This window comes from Saccopteryx leptura, chromosome 3 (assembly GCF_036850995.1).
Source record: "Saccopteryx leptura isolate mSacLep1 chromosome 3, mSacLep1_pri_phased_curated, whole genome shotgun sequence".
Classification (NCBI taxonomy): Eukaryota; Metazoa; Chordata; class Mammalia; order Chiroptera; family Emballonuridae; genus Saccopteryx; species Saccopteryx leptura.
In genome coordinates, this window is record NC_089505.1 from 241,028,155 (window position 1) to 241,047,545 (window position 19,391).

The 19,391-nt window shown below is 42.3% G+C and overlaps 1 protein-coding gene across 1 annotated transcript in view; it reads right to left on the bottom strand.

The window, feature by feature from the left end:
- Window positions 1-7,078: 7,078 nt before the first annotated feature.
- Window positions 7,079-19,391, bottom strand: part of SUCLG1 (succinate-CoA ligase GDP/ADP-forming subunit alpha) — a 41,948-nt gene continuing 29,635 nt past the window's right edge. Inside the window, exons 6-9 of the mRNA XM_066377890.1 lie at window positions 18,011-18,094; window positions 16,069-16,220; window positions 9,198-9,386; window positions 7,079-7,319 (exon numbers count right to left, since the gene is read on the bottom strand). Coding sequence (XP_066233987.1) covers window positions 7,293-7,319; window positions 9,198-9,386; window positions 16,069-16,220; window positions 18,011-18,094 — 452 coding nt within the window. The 3' untranslated portion in view covers window positions 7,079-7,292. The remainder of the gene's footprint in view (window positions 7,320-9,197; window positions 9,387-16,068; window positions 16,221-18,010; window positions 18,095-19,391) is intronic.

Sequence of the window (19,391 nt, forward strand, 5' to 3'; positions counted from 1 at the left end):
ATGCTCCTCTGTGCGAGATGTTTTCATACTTATCGACTAATTAAGTTTGATCCCATAGGCAGAGACAAATGCGGGCAAGGCAAGAAGTGCAAGACTTTGCACATGGTGTTTATCTGTTTCAGCAGAGCAGAATTCCGAAGCTGCTTGAAGGCTGGGTTCCCATGGGCGACTCAGAGTAACCACCTGCCCTGGACTGACTGGGAGTAAACACCTCCCCTGGGTTGATTCGGGGTAAACACTTGCCCTGAAGGAACTCAGGCAATAACTCCAAGAAAAGAGGAAAAAATTAAGGTTGGGTCAGCCTTCATTTTAAAAAAAATGCTTTTAGAGGGAGACACATTCTCAGCTATTATGATCTACTGTGCAAAAGTAAAGTGTAGGCTAGTTTGAGTTCAGGTTGAAGGTTCAACAGATTGACTGAATGTCCCTGCAATGGAGTTGTGGCGGAGAGTTTATAGGTTTAAATACCTTAGACACTAAATCTGGAACATTCAAAATCTTCTGCTGTTCTGCTGTTTTCTCCCTTTCCTCCCCTCTCAGAGTATAGCAGTATCTCAAATAATATCTGTTCAATGACCTCCAAATAGTGGCTGAATCAGTATCACACTTTCACCCAGAGTACTCCTAACCTCCATTGTCCCAACTGCCTGACTTATATTCAACACACCCAGAACTCCTGTTGCTTCCTTCCGGTGTGAATGAACATAATGGTGCATAATTATCCAGTGGAAGGTAAAAGCCTTTAATAACATGGCGAGGTCTGTTTATGAGATTACCTAGACAGGTTTTGCTATATGACTCTAGGTGACCGGAGGCCTTCTACCCTTACATGTCACCTCCTATCTATGAGATACAACAGAAATATAAGGTAATTTGGAGTATATTAGGCACATAAAGAATCTAGGAAACCATACCTTGGAGACATCATCAAAATGAAGAATGCAAAAAGAAGCAGTTTTGCTGGGGTTTGGCTTTTTATTTCTGAACTGCATGCATAAAACAATTCCTTTGAGTCCTGCAAAGTAGGGTCTAAAAAGTACATTTTTTTCTTGAATATTTATTGAACACCAAGTAGGTGGCAGGGATGACTCTAGGAGTCACGAAGAGACATAAATGCAAGCTCTGCCCTTCAGAAATATACAGCCTGCTTGGGAGGCACAAGCTAGACGCAGAAGAGGTAAATAACAGGTCCCTCTGCACACCAGGAGGAACAGGGACCATTTGGGCTCCAGGAAGTCAAATGTTGGGCATGGTCCCTAAGACCTTCGGGGAGGGGGGATATTGACGGAAAAGGAGGGGAAGCGTTTAGGTTAAAGTTTTGGACAGGTTTAGACTTGTAGGAAAGCAGGCAAGTGATCAGAATGAAAGAAGGAATATTCCTGATTTATCTCAGGGTTCAGCAAACTAGGGCTCATAGGCCGAATCCATTTCTGTAAGCCCTACCTTCTTTCCATGTTTTCATGGTTGAAAAGCAATCAACAAAATATTTTGTGACACGTGAAAATTATATTAAGTCCAAATTTTAGAGCTGACAAAGTTCTATGGAAACAGAGTCATGCTCGCTTGCCTATTACTGTCTCTAGCTGCTTTCTCACAGCAGCAGAGTTAAGCAGTAACCTAAAATACTATCTGCTTCTTTACAGGGGAAAAAAAATGCCTGGTTAACTCAGGGAGAAACCTCTTGACCAGATCAAAGAGCAGGGAAACTGTGGGGGTCTAGGTTATGGTGAGACATTCTGGGCTATGGAATTTCAACTTCACTCTCTTAATAAGGGTTCATTAAAGCTTTTTGAGCAAGAACAGAGAGTAAGAAGAGGTGTGAAGATATACTGTAGACAGAGGAGAGAGTTGAGGCACAAAACGATTATGAGCACTTCATCCAAGCGTGAGGGGACGAAGACTGTGAGGGTCCCCTTCACTCTTCTCCAGAGGACTGTTTCATGTGTTCTCTCTTTTCAACCTTCCAACAAGCGTCCTTCCTTTTCACTCTGCTGATGCCCTTGCCACCTTTTATTGAGAATTTTTTAGAAAGAAAAAGAAACAAATAGCAATTCCTTCTCCTCTCACAGGGAACCTTCCTCCTGCGGCACTGAAGGCTGTGCCTGACCCTATCCCTGCAGTGCCCCCTGGAGGCTTTCAGAATAAAGTGCAAGCTCAGACCTCAGGCCCTGCCTTCTCCATCCCCAGGCCCCACCCCATTGAAGGAACAGGGCTCACGATGCAATCACAGCACAACTTCAGGAAGTGTCACGGAATGAACGGTGCCGCAATCCCCCCAAAAGATGTCTCCATCATAATTTCGTGAATTTTTTAATGCTACCTTATTTAGAAAAAGGGTCTTGGCCCTGGCCGGTTGGCTCAGTGGTAGAGCGTCGGCCTGATGTGCAGGAGTCCAGGGTTTGATTCCCAATCAGGGCACACAGGAGAAGCGCCCATCTGCTTCTCCACCCCTCCCCCTCTCCTTCCTCTCTGTCTCTCTCTCTCTTCCCCTCCTCCCGCAGCGAGGCTCCATTGGAGCAAGGATGGCCCGGGCGCTGGGGATGGCTCCTTGGCCTCTGCCCCAGGCGCTAGAGCGTCTCTGGTCGCGACAGAGCGACGCCCCGAAGGGGCAGAGCATCGCCCCCTGGTGGGCAGAGCTTCACCCCTGGTGGGCGTGCCGGGTGGATCCCGGTCGGGTGCATGCAGGAGTCTGTCTGACTGTCTATGCCCGTTTCCAGCTTCAGAAAATACAAAAAAATATATATATATATATAGAAAAAGGGTCTTAGCAGATGTAATTAAAGCTCTTAAAGGATTATCCTGGGGGAGTCGGAGGGGTAAAGGATTTCCTGCTTGTAGCAGGCCCTTGGCCCGTGGGGAGGGGGAGGTGGGGGCATGGGGGTAGGGATGGCAAAGGTGAAAGAGGTGAGAAGCCTTAGCTCTGAATGGAATTACTACTTGGAATTAGGCATCCTAAATCCTGAAGCAATTTCATAATTTAAATTAGTATCAGGGTTTTGAAACTTCACGTGGGAATAAAAATGTCATTAGGGTAGGACAAGAAAATAGCCCCCTGTTATTTTCCTGGGGCTGCCATAACAAATGACCCCAAACTGGATAGTAAAACAACAGGAATTTATTCTCTCACAGTTCTGGGGACAGAGTCTGAAATCAAGGTGTCACTCCCTCAGAGGCCCTGGGGGAACGCCAGTTTCTGCTGGCTGCTGGCTTCCGTGGCGGCCAGGGTTTGCAGCTGCGGCACTCTAATCTCTGCCTCTGCCTTCCTGTCACCTCCTCCTCCTTGTCTCATCTCCCTGTTCTTAGCCCCACAGAATGTTGATGGAATTCTTGATAAAGTGAAATTGATAAAGAATCGCAGTTCCTTTTGCAGTGGCCTTTTTTAAAGCTACCGAAACCACCTTGGCTCCACCGTCTGAATTGTCTGTGGTCAGCTCATTAGTCAGAAGAAGCTCTATACCCCTGAAGCCAAACACAGGGTCCTGAGCTCCACCCAGCCCTCCAGCTTTATGCCATCTTATGGCCACAGACTATACTCTAACCATATTCCCTGCCAGGATGAACCTATCTCACTTGCAGAACATGTCAAATCAAAGAATGTGGTCACAGTGGTAATTCACCCTATTTGAATGACTTTTTGATGCCTGGGTTTCCAACAACCTGCCATTGATTTTCACAGCTAGATTTTACGTGTTCTCCTTTTCCTAGGTCTGGTGTTCTGAGCTGGAGAGCCCAGGTTGGGCTTGAGACCCCTTGCTCTTCAGGGGGGGACCACTGATCCCTCTGTATTCTCAACCACCACACATAGGTGTGAGGCCAGCCTATTCCACATCTTAACCTTCTTGTCATGGCTCCTTTACATCCTTAGTTTTGGACTTCTGTTCAGCTAGTCTTCAGGTGGTTATCCAGGTTGATTGTTCTATAACTTACTTATAATTTTGATGTGGTCATGAGAGGAGGTATGTACTGTCTACCTACCCTCCTCCATCTTGACTAGAAATCATTGTTTTAATTAGCATTTCCCTAAAGAATAATGCTGAGCACTTTTTAATTCATCAGTTTTTGGTATTTCTTCCTTTGTGAAGGATCTTAAGTCTTTTGCTTATTTTTTATTTCTTTGGTATTTTATTTTATTACTAAGTTCTAAACCTTCTTTACATATTCAGAGATATTTTGAATATTATCTCATACTGTATGTCTTGACTGGTCATCTTACATTCTTGGTAAAGTTTTTAATTTTGATCAAGAGTAATATACATTTTTTTCTTTTTTCTTTCCTGCTAATTCTAAGACATGTTTGTCTACTCCAAGTTCATGATGATATTCCTTTCTTATAAAAGCTTTATTAGCTTATACATTTAGTTCTTATATCAATCTTGACTTTTTATTATGAGAAAGGTAAAAGTCAAGGTTGAATTTATTTACTTACAGATATTCAAGTGGGTCTAGCAATATTTGTTGAAAAATCTTTTTGCCCATATTACTTTTATGTCTACTTAGATCAATTGGCTATATTTGTACAGGTCTATTTCTGGACTGTTTTCTACTGGTTCTTTCTACTACATCTACATGTAAACTTTAGATTAAGTTTGTCAATTTCTATAGGATTATGACTGGGCATGAGTTGAAATCAATATACTATTTTAAAGAGTTGCTGGTTAACAGTATTGGGTCTTCCATATTACAATTTTTTGTTGCAAAATATATTGACCTTGTACCCTAAAACCTTGCTAAATGAATTCATTAGATCTAATAGTCTTTAAAAATAGATATCTTAGGGTTGTTCTTTTGTGTGTGACAGAGACAGAGAGAGGGACAGATAGGGACAGACAGACAGGAAGGGAGAGAGATAAGAAGCATCAATTCTTCATTGCAGCTCCTTAGTTGTTTATTGATTGCTTTCTCATATGTGCCTTGACCAAGGGGCTACAGCAGACCGAGTGACCCCTTGCTCAAGCCTGTGACCTTTGGGCTCAAGATGGTGATCCTGGGCCTCAAGCCAGCAACCCTTGGGCTCAAGCCAGCAATCATGGGGTCATGTCCATGATCCCATGCTCAAGCCGGCCACATTAGGGTTTCGAACCTGGGTCCTCCACATCCCAGTCTGACACTATCCACTGAGCCGCCACTGGCTTAGGCTTTGCTGTTTAATTTTTAATATAAACTTGTATTCCTGCTCATGAATGCCACTTGGTCATAATCTTACCTTGTCATATGTTGCTGGGTCAATTTGCTAATATTTTGTTAAGAATTTTATGAACATAATCATGAGGGATACTTGTTGATAAAAGCTGTTTTAAAATTGTTTTTCTTTTGACATCTTTGCCAGGTTTGCTATCAGGGTAATATTGGCTTTTTCCAATAATTTGGGATGTGTTCTTTTCCCCTCTATTTTCTGAGTTAATATAAGGCTAGCACTATTTCTTAAATGTAATAGAATTCACTAGAAATAACATCAAACTTAAAATGTACTTTATGACAGATTTTGATTATAAATTCAATTTCTTTGATAGGCCTTTCAGATTTTCTATATAACCTTGTTCCATTTTTTAGTTCCGTTTTAGTATTCATCACATACTGAAGGGCCCTCGGGCAAAAAGCTACAAATCAAAATTTTCACCCTTGTAGCTCTTCTTTCACGGGTAATTCCCTCCATCGTGTCTGATTTTGGTCAATTTCCAGTTCTTTCAAGTAGTTTTTTTAAACAAATTATGTGTCCAGATTTAATGACTATTATAGCGGGAAGGTTAGTCTGATCAAGGTATTCCATTATTACCAGAAGCTGGAATTCCTCTGCTGAGTCCTTACACAGAAATGAGAGGAACCCTTGCACTGTGAATCCATCTGCACGCCCTCGGCAGCTTGGGTGAGGTCACGGAAACTACCAATACACGTTTCCGGCTCCCCCAAATCAAGTCCCAATTCATGTCCCCTACTCACAAGGTTTCCCAAATAGCCTTTCTTCAAAGACTTCTCCCAAATGTTATTTTTTGAAGCTCATTTGTTTCCTTCAGAGAAGTTACACGATTTGAAAATACTTTGTTTCTCTTCTGCTTCAAAATGTATAATCTTGACAATGGGTGTCCACTCTTTACTGGTTAGTGACAGTTATCTACAAGAATTGCTTCTTGTTAACAAGCTCCCTTTTAAACACAAAGTAGGAATCCTAATAGTTTTCCTGCTTTCTTGCAGTAAACGTATTATACCTCAAGCAAAGAAATGTCAGCTCTGGATAGGGAAGGACAGAGCTCTCTGCAGAACCGCAGGAAAACACAGCATTATTGAAGACCTCCATTTCCCAATTAGATAAAAACTGAAACAGAGCTGAGCCCATAATTCTGATAATGACAGTGACGATGATAGTGGTCCCTAATCATGTGCCAAAGACTTTATATATTTATCTCTAATTCTCAAAACTACTCTGTAAGACAGTGACCATTATGCATACATATGAGAAAACTGCAACCCAAAAGAGACCTAAGGTCATTCTATATCTAAGGTAATGAGACAATTGCCATACTAAAGATTTTAGTCTCATTCTTTCGAAGATATAGTTAAAAGTCTTCAAAGATATAGTTAGAATGTTCTCTACAGAGCCCAATAAAACACACACGCTCGCCTGACCAGGTGGTGGTGCAGTGGATAGAGTGTCACCTGGGATGCTGAGGAACCACAAGGTCATTGGCTTGAGCACAGGCTCAGCTGGCTTAAACGCAGGCTCACCAGCTTGAGTGTGGGGTTGCCGACTTGACCATGGGGTCACAGATATGACCCCATGGTGACCAGCTTGAGCCCAAAGCTTGCTGACTTGAAACCATCACTGGCTTGAATCCAAGGTCGCTGGCTTGAGCAAGGAGTCACTGGCTCAACTGGAGCCTCCTCCCCTTCCTCCATCAAGGCACATATGAGAAAGCAATCAATGAGCTTCTCATCTCTCTCTCTTCTCGTGTATCTGTCCCTGTCTGTCCCCCCCTCCAAACACACACACACGTACACTCACACACACATGAACACATACGCCTCACTTTCTCCTACACCCCCCAATACCCATGATGGAACAATAAAAAGCCCCCAAACCATATGAAATCAAATGTAGATTTATTGGCTGTGTCGGTTACACATGAGTTGAAACCATCTCAATGCAGACCTGTGCAAGCCTTCCTGGCTTCCTGCTGTACAGGAGCCCAGGGACAGGGGCACAGGCTGACAGCCAGGGACGACGAGAAAACTGCTGCAGTTCCACATTTCTACCATGATCCAGTCCACAGGCTTAGGGGACGTTTTCTTTTTTTTCTTCATAGTAGCTTCCTCTTTTCAAACTCCTTCAGAAACAAAAAAGAGGGGAAAGACAAAAGATCCAATTTACATTCATGGTCAAAGTGATTCTGAAAATAATAGGAGTAAAATGTACCAGGATGAGGATGCTTGAACACAAAATAACAGCTTTCAAATTAGTCTGTGTCAGCCTGAATTTCTGAGCTACGTGCAAGGCATCAATTTTATGTCTCCAAAACATGGAAGCCAAGAGGCTGTGAATGACACTCCTTTTCCTACTGCAGTGTTGTTATTAGGAGCTGACAAACCTGACTGGGCTTATCCAAACTTTTTTTTTTTTTTTTTGTATTTTTCTGAAGCTGGAAACGGGGAGAGACAGTCAGACAGACTCCCGCATGCGCCCGACCGGGATCCACCCGGCACGCCCACCAGGGACGCTGCTCTGCCCACCAGGGGGCGATGCTCTGCCCCTACGGGGCGTCGCTCTGCCGCGACCAGAGCCACGCTAGCGCCTGGGGCAGAGGCCAAGGAGCCATCCCCAGCGCCCAGGCCATCTTTGCTCCAATGGAGCCTTGGCTGCGGGAGGGGAAGAGAGAGAGACAGAGAGGAAGGAGGTGTGGGGGGGTGGAGAAGCAAATGGGCGCTTCTCCTATGTGCCCTGGCCGGGAATCGAACCCGGGTCCCCCACACGCCAGGCCGACGCTCTACCGCTGAGCCAACTGGCCAGGGCCTATCCAAACTTTTAATGCAATACATGAGGCACACTAGCCCTTTTAATAAGGCAATGGAGACAAGTCTGCTTAGTTTATCAGAGAATAAACCAAACACCGATTCAGTTAAGATTTGAACAAAATGTCAATAACTTCAGATGTATCTGTAAAGGAAGCAGCACTGGAAATCACATTTAGAATACAACAGATGTATAGGTGCCTGCTGCCACTTAGTGGAGTAAAATGGTAACACACATTTCAAATGAGAATTGCTAAGCATTTACTTTTTCCCTTCTTCCCTCCTTTAAATAAAATCTGTCTTCACACATTCTCTAACAACCCAGATTTCTTTCAAACATTATGGAACACAGTGTCAGATTCCCAAAGGCAGAATCATGCAAAAATTCAGTAAGTCCATTTCATAATCCCTAAAACGAGGGCAAAGATTATATCGTTGCCTCTTAGGAATACAATGTGGGCCTGTTTTTAGCATACTTAAAAAGTTTTGGTGTTTGTTTGCTTTTCTGTCAAGGTTATAATCATCATAAAAATAAATAAAGCACTGTAAATGATCAAAGAAACAGGCTGAAAATCATTACAAATATTGAAGATACCAGATCTTAGAATATTTTAAACCACAATGTCCTACTGAAAAGGAAAAAACGAAGCAAATGTTTGAGAAGTCTACCTTCCAACCTGTAACAGTAATGGCATCCCAACACAGCCAGGGCCAGAAACTAAAGGCTGAGACCCCCCACCCACTTCTATAAATTGTCCTCTACCCTGACTCCCTCTTCATCCAGCTTTAATTTCTTGTTATTCAGCCTTCAACCCCTCCCCTTGAACCAGAAACCAATGGGATCAGGGCAGCTGTATCCTAAAGGCCCTCTACAGGAAAATGAGAACACAAGACAATTTTCTGCACCACTCCTAAAATGGAGTTCATGGTATTTACAGACTCTGAAATATTTTCTTGTATATTATATCTTTCCACTCACAAAAAAGCAAATTCCTATGGTTAAAAAAGTTTTTTAATCAGAACATTATTCCTGGTCCTGCCCAATGAGGACATTAGTACATGCATGGAGTTGCTAGGAACGGCACAGTGCACACCAGAAAGGATGAACAGACAAGACCCGGATGAAAAGGCCATGGCTTCTGGGTTCCCAGGTGATCCCACACTCTAACAGAGCACAGGCCAGCGCTACAGCTCACCTTATAGATGGTGGTTCCCAGCTGCGCGGGAGACATGCTGACAACAACTCCTGCACTCTGAAGGGCAGAGATCTTCTCTTTAGCTCCACCTTTTCCTCCAGCAATAATTGCCCCTGCATGACCCATTCTCCTGCCGGGAGGAGCCGTTAAACCAGCAATGAAGGACACCACAGGCTTGGCTTTGGGACCCTGAAAAGTGGTATTTTAAACATTGTAATGAAGAAGCTGATCAAAACTGAATGTCAATTTCACAACTCTGTCAGTAAGTGGCTTGGACAGGGCCCCATCATTCATCCTAAGAAAGGCGACACAAATTGAGCTGTGAGTAAAACGACTGCACTCCCAATTTGTGATGAGTCAGTTTTTCATATAAATTCAAGAAAACAATCCTCAGCAAATCTCTGTATCTGTTCAACTTCAGTGATGCAAACTGTTGTATACATACATACAAAAAAGCACACTAGAATATATATGGAATGTGATTTGTGATAATGAATTAAAACACATAATCAGATTGTTTTATTTCAACCTGATTTTATGTCTTAATTCATTACTAGTTCACTTAATAAATCTGCTAATAAAAAGATGAGGTAGGAAGGTATACTAGAAAGGACCAGGTGTCACCAATTTCCAATTGACCGAAGAAGCTACATGACGATGGGACCTCTGCTCCCTCGTCTGTAAAGTGCAACAATTAAACTAAAAAGATGGCCAAGGGCCCTTTCTCCTGTGAAACTCTATGATGTTAAAGAAGGGAGATCAGGACTAATTTTATTCAATAAAAAGTCATTCTAATATGCTACCTTTATGTGCATAAACAGCACTGTATTACGTTCTGAAGTAAAAATAAAAACCAACAAACAAAATATAAGAATTTCTGTGTTCTGGACTTACAGTATAGTTGAAGAAATAATATAAACTATGTATGTATACTCATCAATCAGTTAAGAGATACCTTAAAGCAATATATGATTATGTGCTTAAGTTTCACAGTGAATGAAAATATCACGTTCAATAGAGGAGTCCAGGGGCAATAAGGGACCCAGGTAGACAGAGAGGCCTGTGGAAGACAGAATGTGAGCACAGGAGGAAGCCGAGTGCCTTCCCTCAGGCACGCACGCCTTCCCCGAGGCCTGTAGTTCACAAATCATTTGGTTTTGGGACCCCTTGTACTTATAAAAATTATTGAGGATCCTCCCAAAGAACTTCTGTTTACGTAGATTACATCTGATATTTACTATATTAGAAAGTAAAACTGGAAAAAAATGTAATACTTATTATTTTATTTTAAAATAACTTTTTAAAGCTTTTTAAAAAACATTTAGTGAGAAGAATGGCATTTTACATTTTTGCATGTCTTAAATGTCTAATAAAATACAAATAAATTTAATATCTGCTTTTGCATTCAATTTATTACAATATGTTGCTTTAAGTACAAGAAGAAAATCCAGCCTCACACACAAGGTATATGGAAAAAGAACAAGTATTTTAATAGCCTGTCAGGTAATTGTGGATATATTTTGATTCTACACAAACTTCTCCAAGCGGTAATTTCTTAAAGGTTAGATGCAATGTTGGACTCGGAAACCACAGCAATGAACTTTTTTGTTGTTTGTTACTTTAAAATGTATTGGTCTGTCTTGAGCTCTGAATGGCTCTTTAGGCAACAATGATTTGTAACATGCATTGGCCAGATGGAAAATATAGGTTCCTTGAGTTATGCTAATACATTTATTTCATCACTAGGTGTCAACAAATCACACTCATCAGTGTCACCACTAATCTCACTAGAAAAGTCTTTAGTAGGGGAAGTTGTCACGTTCACAGTAGCACACAAAGTTTTCCAAAACATTAATAAGCTCAAATTACATATTGGTAACAAACACTAGGAGTTGTTTTCTGGGCTATGGCAGGTCTGCTTTGTTTATTTTTGAGAAAAGATGCACTAAATATCTAAGCAAACAGTCTGTCTGCCAGTTGTGCTTTTGGTTAAAACAGATGTTCCATGAAAAAAAGCAGCTAGGTCAGCTCGCAACTCAACTAAGAAAGTGCTTTACTTCCCATTCATTGCAAACTGACTCAAGGGTTAAGATTTCATTTAAGTTAATGATTTTTACTGCTTCATCAACCATTTTCTTAAATACAATTGGCCTTTTTTTCCTTTTTTCTTACTGGGGTACATGGCAGTGACTGGTGACTAGCACAGCTTGCAATTCTACTGCCCGACTCACGCAGGGGCCAGCACGCCAGTTTCTCTGTGGTCTGGCACTGCTTCCTCCAGCCTCGCCTCCCACCACCCTTCCCCGCTCTCTATTGCCCAGTAATTCAAGACTGCTCCACCTCTGTTGCTCTGCTCACAGTGTCTCCCATCCTCCCTGGATCCCTGGCAAATTTCTACTTCATTTTTTAAAATTATTTATTTATTTATTTATTTTTTACAGAGGCAGAGAGTGAGTCAGAGAGAGGGATAGACAGGGACAGACAGACAGGAACGGAGAGTGATGAGAAGCACCAATCATCAGGTTTTCGTTGCGACACCTTAGTTGTTCATTGATTGCTTTCTCATATGTGCCTTGACCGCGGGCCTTCAGCAGACCGAGTAACCCCTTGCTGGAGCCAGTGACATTGGGTTCAAGCTGGTGAGCTTTGCTCAAACCAGATGAGCCCGCGCTCAAGCTGGCGACCTCGGGGTCTCGAACCTGGGTTCTCTGCATCCCAGTCCGACGCTCTATCCACTGCGCCACCGCCTGGTCAGGCCATTTTTAAGACTTCCCAAGACTCCTCTTCCTTGTAAGCCTTTCTGACTCTTCCTCCCACTCTCCACAAATGCCCTGATAGTCAATCACCTTCTGTCCAGTGGCCCTGCGGTGCCTTCACACACTTCCACTGTTACACACTGTATACCAGCTGTAACTGTTTTCCCACACGTTCCCCCTCCCAAACCATGAAGTTCCTGAACACTGGGACTGTGTCCTTACTTTAAGAGGATCCACAAGTCATTTATTCATTCACTCATGGGCTCTGCTGAGGCTGAGCATCTCACGTGAATGGCATTAATGCCACTTAATCCCTGTGTCCCTATACTCAAACCGTGGGAACACTATACTAGAAAGGAACAGGATTATGATGAGCCTAAAATGTCAAACAAGTTTACCCTCCATCCTATTAATGAAGAAGAGTCACTTGAGACTTTCCAGCAGAGAAAAACACAATTAAAAGACTTCGAGGGAACTGTAGTCTGAAAATAGGATGTATTGAATAGAAACGATGACAAGAGTGAAGCCTAAAAACAGGATGACCAGTTAGGATGCCATCAGTGCACTCTGAGCAGACTCAGAGGACTATCGACTCTTGTCCCTCACCCCTGAAATCTGACCGCCGGCCGTCCATGGTGTGATGGAGAAGTCCAGCTGACCTGGTCACGAATCTCATCCCTGGGAGGTACACCTACCACAGACAAGTCATTCTCCACTTGTGCCACTTTCCTCACTCATAAGGGAAGGACAAAGGGTCAAGATAAAGGTTAAACAATATTTGCATATAATTACTCATTGTAACAATGACAACAATAGTAGTAGCACTAGCAGATAACATCATTGAGAGTTCACTCTGTGCCCGGCTTTGTGCTAAGTGCTGTATATGTTAACTCCCCTGTTCCAACTAAAATCTTGTGTACAGCCGGTCTCAATATAATCAGCTCCACAGAATTAACCAAGAACTGAAAAACATGCCAAATGAAACAAAATGTATATGTTTAGTTTTTCCTGTTAAATTCTAAGCTTTCGAAGGGATTCAGAGTTGGGCCTAAATACATTTTAAAATTCACTTTAACAAAGTGTAATGTCATAACATAAATCCTTTTTTCTAGAAGTCAATTTTTACCTAAGTTTCAAACTTTACAACTTTTATGAATTCAAGAGATTCTAATGACATCTTACACCAATCTCCTGACAATCTCCTTTATTCTGTCATTTATTCAACACTGATTGGTGCCTCCTGCACCAAGCACTGGGATGGGCACCAAGGACACAGTTTCTTACGTCCACAGCCATCCAGGGTGAGAGTCAGGGACTGCGCATGCCTGGCAGAAGGAATAAGCACAGGCAAGCGGGAATGAAAACAACCAGCACGTCAGATGGACATGTTCTGAAAAGGAAGGTGACAGTGGTGTGTGAGGGACGGGAACACCATGCTAAGTCTGGCCTACATGTAATGAGAAACGAATGGTTTAAAGCCAGCAGGGAGGAGGCACCAAACTCTGTGTTTCAGAAGGGCAGATAATCTGGGTGGCCATAAGCAGGATGCTCTGGAGGGCGGGAGGAAAAGGAGTAGAGATATCAGGAATAAATCATCAATGGCCCAAGTGAGGTAAGACGAGGGCCTGAACCAAATCAGAAAGACTAATCACAGAGGACACTCTGAATCTCAACATACTACTAAGCTCCCAGAGAGAGACATGGTAGTGCCTGAGTGGAAATGACAGAGAGAGAGGTAAGATGGTTCTGAGGCTTCTGTCTTGAAAACTGTATGAAGGATGATGTTGGTGATATGCAGTAGTCATTCACATTTAAGCAACAGGCACAGAAAGTAACTCCAGGGAGCATAAAGAAGAGAACCCACAGAAAAACCAAGAGGACAGAGAGGATGAAGAAAGAACCAAAGCCGTGCTGACTTCTGCAAAGGGAGTGTCGCGAGGGAGATTCACCAGCAGCAGCAGCAGCCAACAGCTCAACGAGCACACTTCCTGTGTATCTGCTGCTACTGTACATTCTGCTACACATTCCCAAAACATTTCAACTCCAGAGTCCTCACCAGTGCCAGGAGCTGGACACTACTGCAGCCTACCCTGCCAAAGAGAAAAGCAGGCACAGTGGAGTTAGGTAACATGCTCAAGGTCTCAGAGAGTCTAAGTAGCAGACAGAGTGCCGAGGATTAGGGATGAATGAAAGGAAAGGAAAGAGATCTAGAAAGTGAGGGGAAAATTGGGTTATACCTTATAGAGATCAGAGTGAAATCACTACAAAAGAAAATCAAGTACATTCAAAATCGCCCTCAAATATTCCTTAAACCACACATAAATACGCATTGTTTGAGGGATACTACCCTGTAGATCAGGGGTCGGGAACCTTTTTGGCTGAGAGAGCCATGAACACCACATATTTTAAAATATAATTCCATGAGAGCCATACAACGACCCGTGTACTTTATGCATTATCCAATAAAAATTTGGTGTTATCGCGGAGGACAGCTGTGATTGGCTCCAGCTACCCACAACTATGAACATGAGCGGTAGGATATGAATGGATTGTAATACATGGGAATGGTTTATATATATATATATTTTATTCATTGGGTGATTCTTTTTTTTAATTTATTTATTTTAATTAATTTATTTATTTACAGAGACAGAGAGAGAGTCAGAGTGAGGGATAGACAGGGACAGACAGGAACAGAGAGATGAGAAGAATCAATCATTAGTTTTTCTTTTTCTTTTTTTTTTTTATTAGCACACAACGTAATTGTTTATTCAGTAAAATCCAAAGAATTTATAGAAAACTTGCTAGAACTCATAAATTTAATAAGATCACAATGTAAATTATCAACATATTAAAATTAATTGCATTGCTAAATTTTTTCGTTGCACACTGCAACACCTTAGTTGTTCATTGATTGCTTTCTCATATGTGTCTTGACCGCGGGCCTTCAGCAGACTGAGTAACCTCTTGCTTGAGCCAGCAACCTTGGGTCCAAGTTGGTGAGGTTTTGCTCAAACCAGATGAGCCCGTGCTCAAGCTGGCGACCTCAGGGTCTTGAACCTGGGTCCTCTGCATCCCAGTCCGACACTCTATCCACTGTGCCACCGCCTGGTCAGGCTAGAATGTTTTATATTTTTAACATTATTTTCTTTACTAAAGATTTGTCTGCGAGCCAGATGCAGCCATCAAAAGAGCCATATCTGGCTCACGAGCCATAGGTTCCCGACCCCTGCTGTAGATGATACTAGTGGTTCCTTAACTCTCTAGTATTCATTATTCTTTCCTGGGCATTTCATTCATTCACTCCTCAATTTCTTTCACAGACACAGACAGTACTCTCCTCCGGAGTGCCCGGCTCCCCGAAGATGCTTTGTCATTCATCAGTGTCAGGAAAATCCGGAAATCACATGCCTGTTTCCCCCAGATCTCTGCAATGTCCAGAGCACGCATTCACGGAGTGGGGGCTGGTGGGCACCTCCTGCTTCTGTTGTTACTGCGCCCTCTCTCTTCTTCACTCCAGAAATACAGCAATTGAATTCCCTCAGACTAAGTGAAATTATGATATAATTCCACACCACTTTTTACATTTAATTCTAAGGGGGAGGCAACAAGGAAAGCCTTCCTAGGACACAGATAATAAAGTTTTTTTCTACTTGACCTCGGAAGGGAAGTACCACTTTGCAAAGAAAGACTGAAGCGAGAAGGAGGTGAGATCTGGAAAAGGGTATTAAGAACAGGATCTTTGGAAGGTCAGCCTTGAAAAAGAGAAAGAACACTCACATCGCCTAAGATCAAAAAAAAAAAGAAAAGTACCCTGGCAGGTCAGGTGAGGGCTCCCCGTTCAGCAGGGAGCAGAGGCCAGCTCACCCCCACAGGTGTGTGCAGCGGCGCCTCCCCTCGGGAGGACTCAGAGTAGAGAACAGCATTTGGGAGAGGGAGCAGGCAGCGACCCAGGAAGTTTCTGGAGTCCCCAGTACCAAAGGCCCAGGTCAGAAAGGGTTAATCCTATCTTTCATGTTTTCCTGAAAACTTAATCTTGGACAAAATAAAAATAACTTTCAAAATAAGCCAGTGATATTAAAAGCAAAGAGGTATATTTTTCCAGTCACACTTACTGAATTATGTTGCTTCAAAAATTCTGCAGCATTTTCTTCTGCATTACCACCAATCTCACCAATCAGTATGATGCCTTCTGTGGCTGGGTCATTCAGAAAGACTTCAAGGCAGTCAATAAAATCTGTTCCATTAAAAGGATCCCCTCCAATGCCTGAAAAAGTCAAAGAATATCAACAGTATGAAAATTAGGTCAAGAAAAGTAGTTTCACCTGGTTTCTTATTTTACTTAACCCTCTCACCAATAACTTTATAAGTATCATCACTCTTATACTATTTTGTTAAAAATCACAAAATGGTACATTTATTTGTTTATATTACATGAATCTTAAATGATGGTTGGATTCTGGTACAAAGAAAAGTCTGTTTCTGTTTTAGCTCCTGCCATCAGTCCTCCTCTCTCCCACAAAATTATCCCTAGACAACTATATTAAAGTAAACATTTTAAGAAAATATACACTTGTGTTGCAAGCAAGAATGTCTTCTCTGATGACACACTTAAACTTCTTTGCACACAGTCACTACTAGAAGACGCACGTTTCAGAGGAACCACTCACAAGTTTTAGTACAAGTCCCAGTGAGGGGCAGGCTGGAGAGTCCCCTGACCCCGCTTCCCCTCAGGCCCAAAGGAGCGATGACAGAAACTGCACACAGGGGCTCTACTCCAAGAGCATGACACTTAGAAATAAGCAAATGTTCCTTACAGACTGGATGTCGCTTTTTGTAAAGTTAGAAACTCATCGAAGGCAGAAATAATGTCCTAGCTTTAGAGCATCTCTCGAGGATGATGTGAGGAAGGGAAGCAGCATTTACTGAGTGACAACCATGTGGCAAGCACTGTGCCTCAGCACGTCAGACCCGCTACTCCCTAATTCTTCAGACTTCTCTGTGACATCCACATTAGGCTCCACTGACAAATTAAAAACAGTAGCTGAAGAAAATGGAATTGGCGACTCCGTTTCAAAACCTTTCTTATTCTTTATTATATATACTAACTTACCTAGAGTCCACGATTGTTTGCACACAGAAAAGCCCAATTCATGTTTCATTACTGATTTTATGAATTTGAGTCGTAATAAAAATACTCCATGGCCATATTTTTAAATTTTTTATTATATAAAGCTACTTTTGAAAGGTTTTAAAAGGTAGCCTAAGAATTTAAAAAACTATTTATGAAAATGATAAATTTGCCTGGCTTTTGGCAACAAATATCAAAATTATTGTTATTTTTAAAATATATTTTAGAGAGAAGAGAGAGAGAAGGGCGTGGTAAGTAGCAGGAAGCATCAACTCTTAGTAGTTGTTTCTCGTATGTGCCTTGACCAGGCAAGTTCAGGGTTTCAAACCAGCAACCTCAGCATTCCAGATCTACGCTTTATCCACTGTGCCACCACAGGTCAGGCCCAAAATTATTTTAAAGTGTAAGAGCCTTTACATTTTAAAGTGGGAGGCAGTATGATGCAACAAAAAGAGCAGTTTTGGGGAACTCAGCCTTCCTCGAACTAAATTTTCTCACTGACTTTTCAGTTCAGAGGTAAGTTAGAGGGTTGCCTTAAGCATCAGATAGCTGAAAGGCAAAGAATTCAGTAACTGAAGCACTGAATTATACCTTATAGTGATATAAAATGATAATTACACAGCGACAGAGGTCCTAACACAGGACTACTTGTTCAAAGCAAGCAAAATAAGTGATGTTTTCTGGCACCAAGGCTCTCCTGGAGCCACATGTCTGAGATGTTTCCTCCTCAACACGGAAGCATGGACTATGAATCTCGAAAAATAGAGCCGAGTTTCACACTTACACAAATTAAATTTAAGATCATAACATCTTTTAAATAAAATGGTATCAAAACCTCTGGCAAATAATCAAAACAAAAATCACAATTGTTCATTCAATGAAAATACTGCATTCCAATAAAATGATTTTAGAAAAAAATCCCTCACCAATACACAAAGACTGCCCCAATCCAACTTGTGTTGTTTGGTGAACCGCTTCGTAAGTCAGGGTGCCAGACCTGGACACAATACCTTAAAGAAAGAGAATGCAAAATTATTAGATTGCGTTCTGATGATAGGCTATCACAGGATAAACAAAATTACAAATGTGAATACATATAAAATCCACTCCATTACTTCTCATCCGAATCAACAATATCTTAAAATGATGAAATAAGAAGACAGGGCTTACATTAAAGCAGGGAGGTTTTAAAAGTTAGATATCGGAGAAAGCACATTATTAGTTAGGGTTAGTTCATGACCCATAAAAGGAGTATAAAAAAGATCTAAATTGGCCCTGGCCGGTTGGCTCAGTGGTAGAGCGTCGGCCTGGCATGCGGAGGTCCCAGGTTCTATTCCCGGCCAGGGCACACAGGAGAGGCGCCCATCTGCTTCTCCACCCCTCCCCCTCTCCTTCCTCTCTGTCTCTCTCTTCCCCTCCCGCAGCCGAGGCCCCATTGGAACAAAGGATGGCCCGGGCGCTGGGGATGGCTCCTTGGCCTCTGCCCCAGGTGCTAGAGTGGCTCTGGTCGCGACAGAGCAACGCCCCGGAGGGGCAGAGCATCGCCCCCTGGTGGGCAGAGCTTCGCCCCTGGTGGGCGTGCCGGGTGGATCCCGGTCGGGCGCATGCAGGAGTCTGTCTGACTGCCTCCCGGTTTCCAGCTTCAGAAAAATACAAAAAAAAAAAAAAAAAAAAAAAAAGACCTAAATTATCTCTTCTAAGAATCTGTAGGAAAGGGACAATATCCATATGAACTTCACAGGTACCATCCTGCTTAGGGTGGCAGAACATGCAGATTATACTTACAGATACCCAAACTATTAAACCAAAACCTTCAGCCTGTAACACTACCATTAGTCACATTTAGCAATGCTATCTGTATTTCCCACAACTATTTTTTTTAACAATTTTCAAACAATATATAGGCTTTAAAGAAAACTGGGAAATAAGATCACGATCCCCCTGAGTTCAAGTTCACCACCACCTAATGTCCTTTATACAATGGGCCTGTGTGAAAGGACCAAACTTCACATGCAGACGAGGGTGTACACACAGGTCCCTGCCCCCCCCTAGGGGGGCAGCTAGGTCTTCTCTTACAGTTCAGTAAGCCTGACTGAGCTACAGGAAAGGTCATTTACTTCATGCCAATCTGTATACAATGAGTGGATCCCTAATTTTAATGGGTTGAAGTGTAAATAAATAACTTCAGTTCTTAGAATATATTACATAAAAATATTTTAAAAAATAAAACATCAAATTTATATAGACTAAATCAGTGCATGAATTTTGGGGCACTGAATAATTCCAATGTGTCTGTGGTTTCCTTTC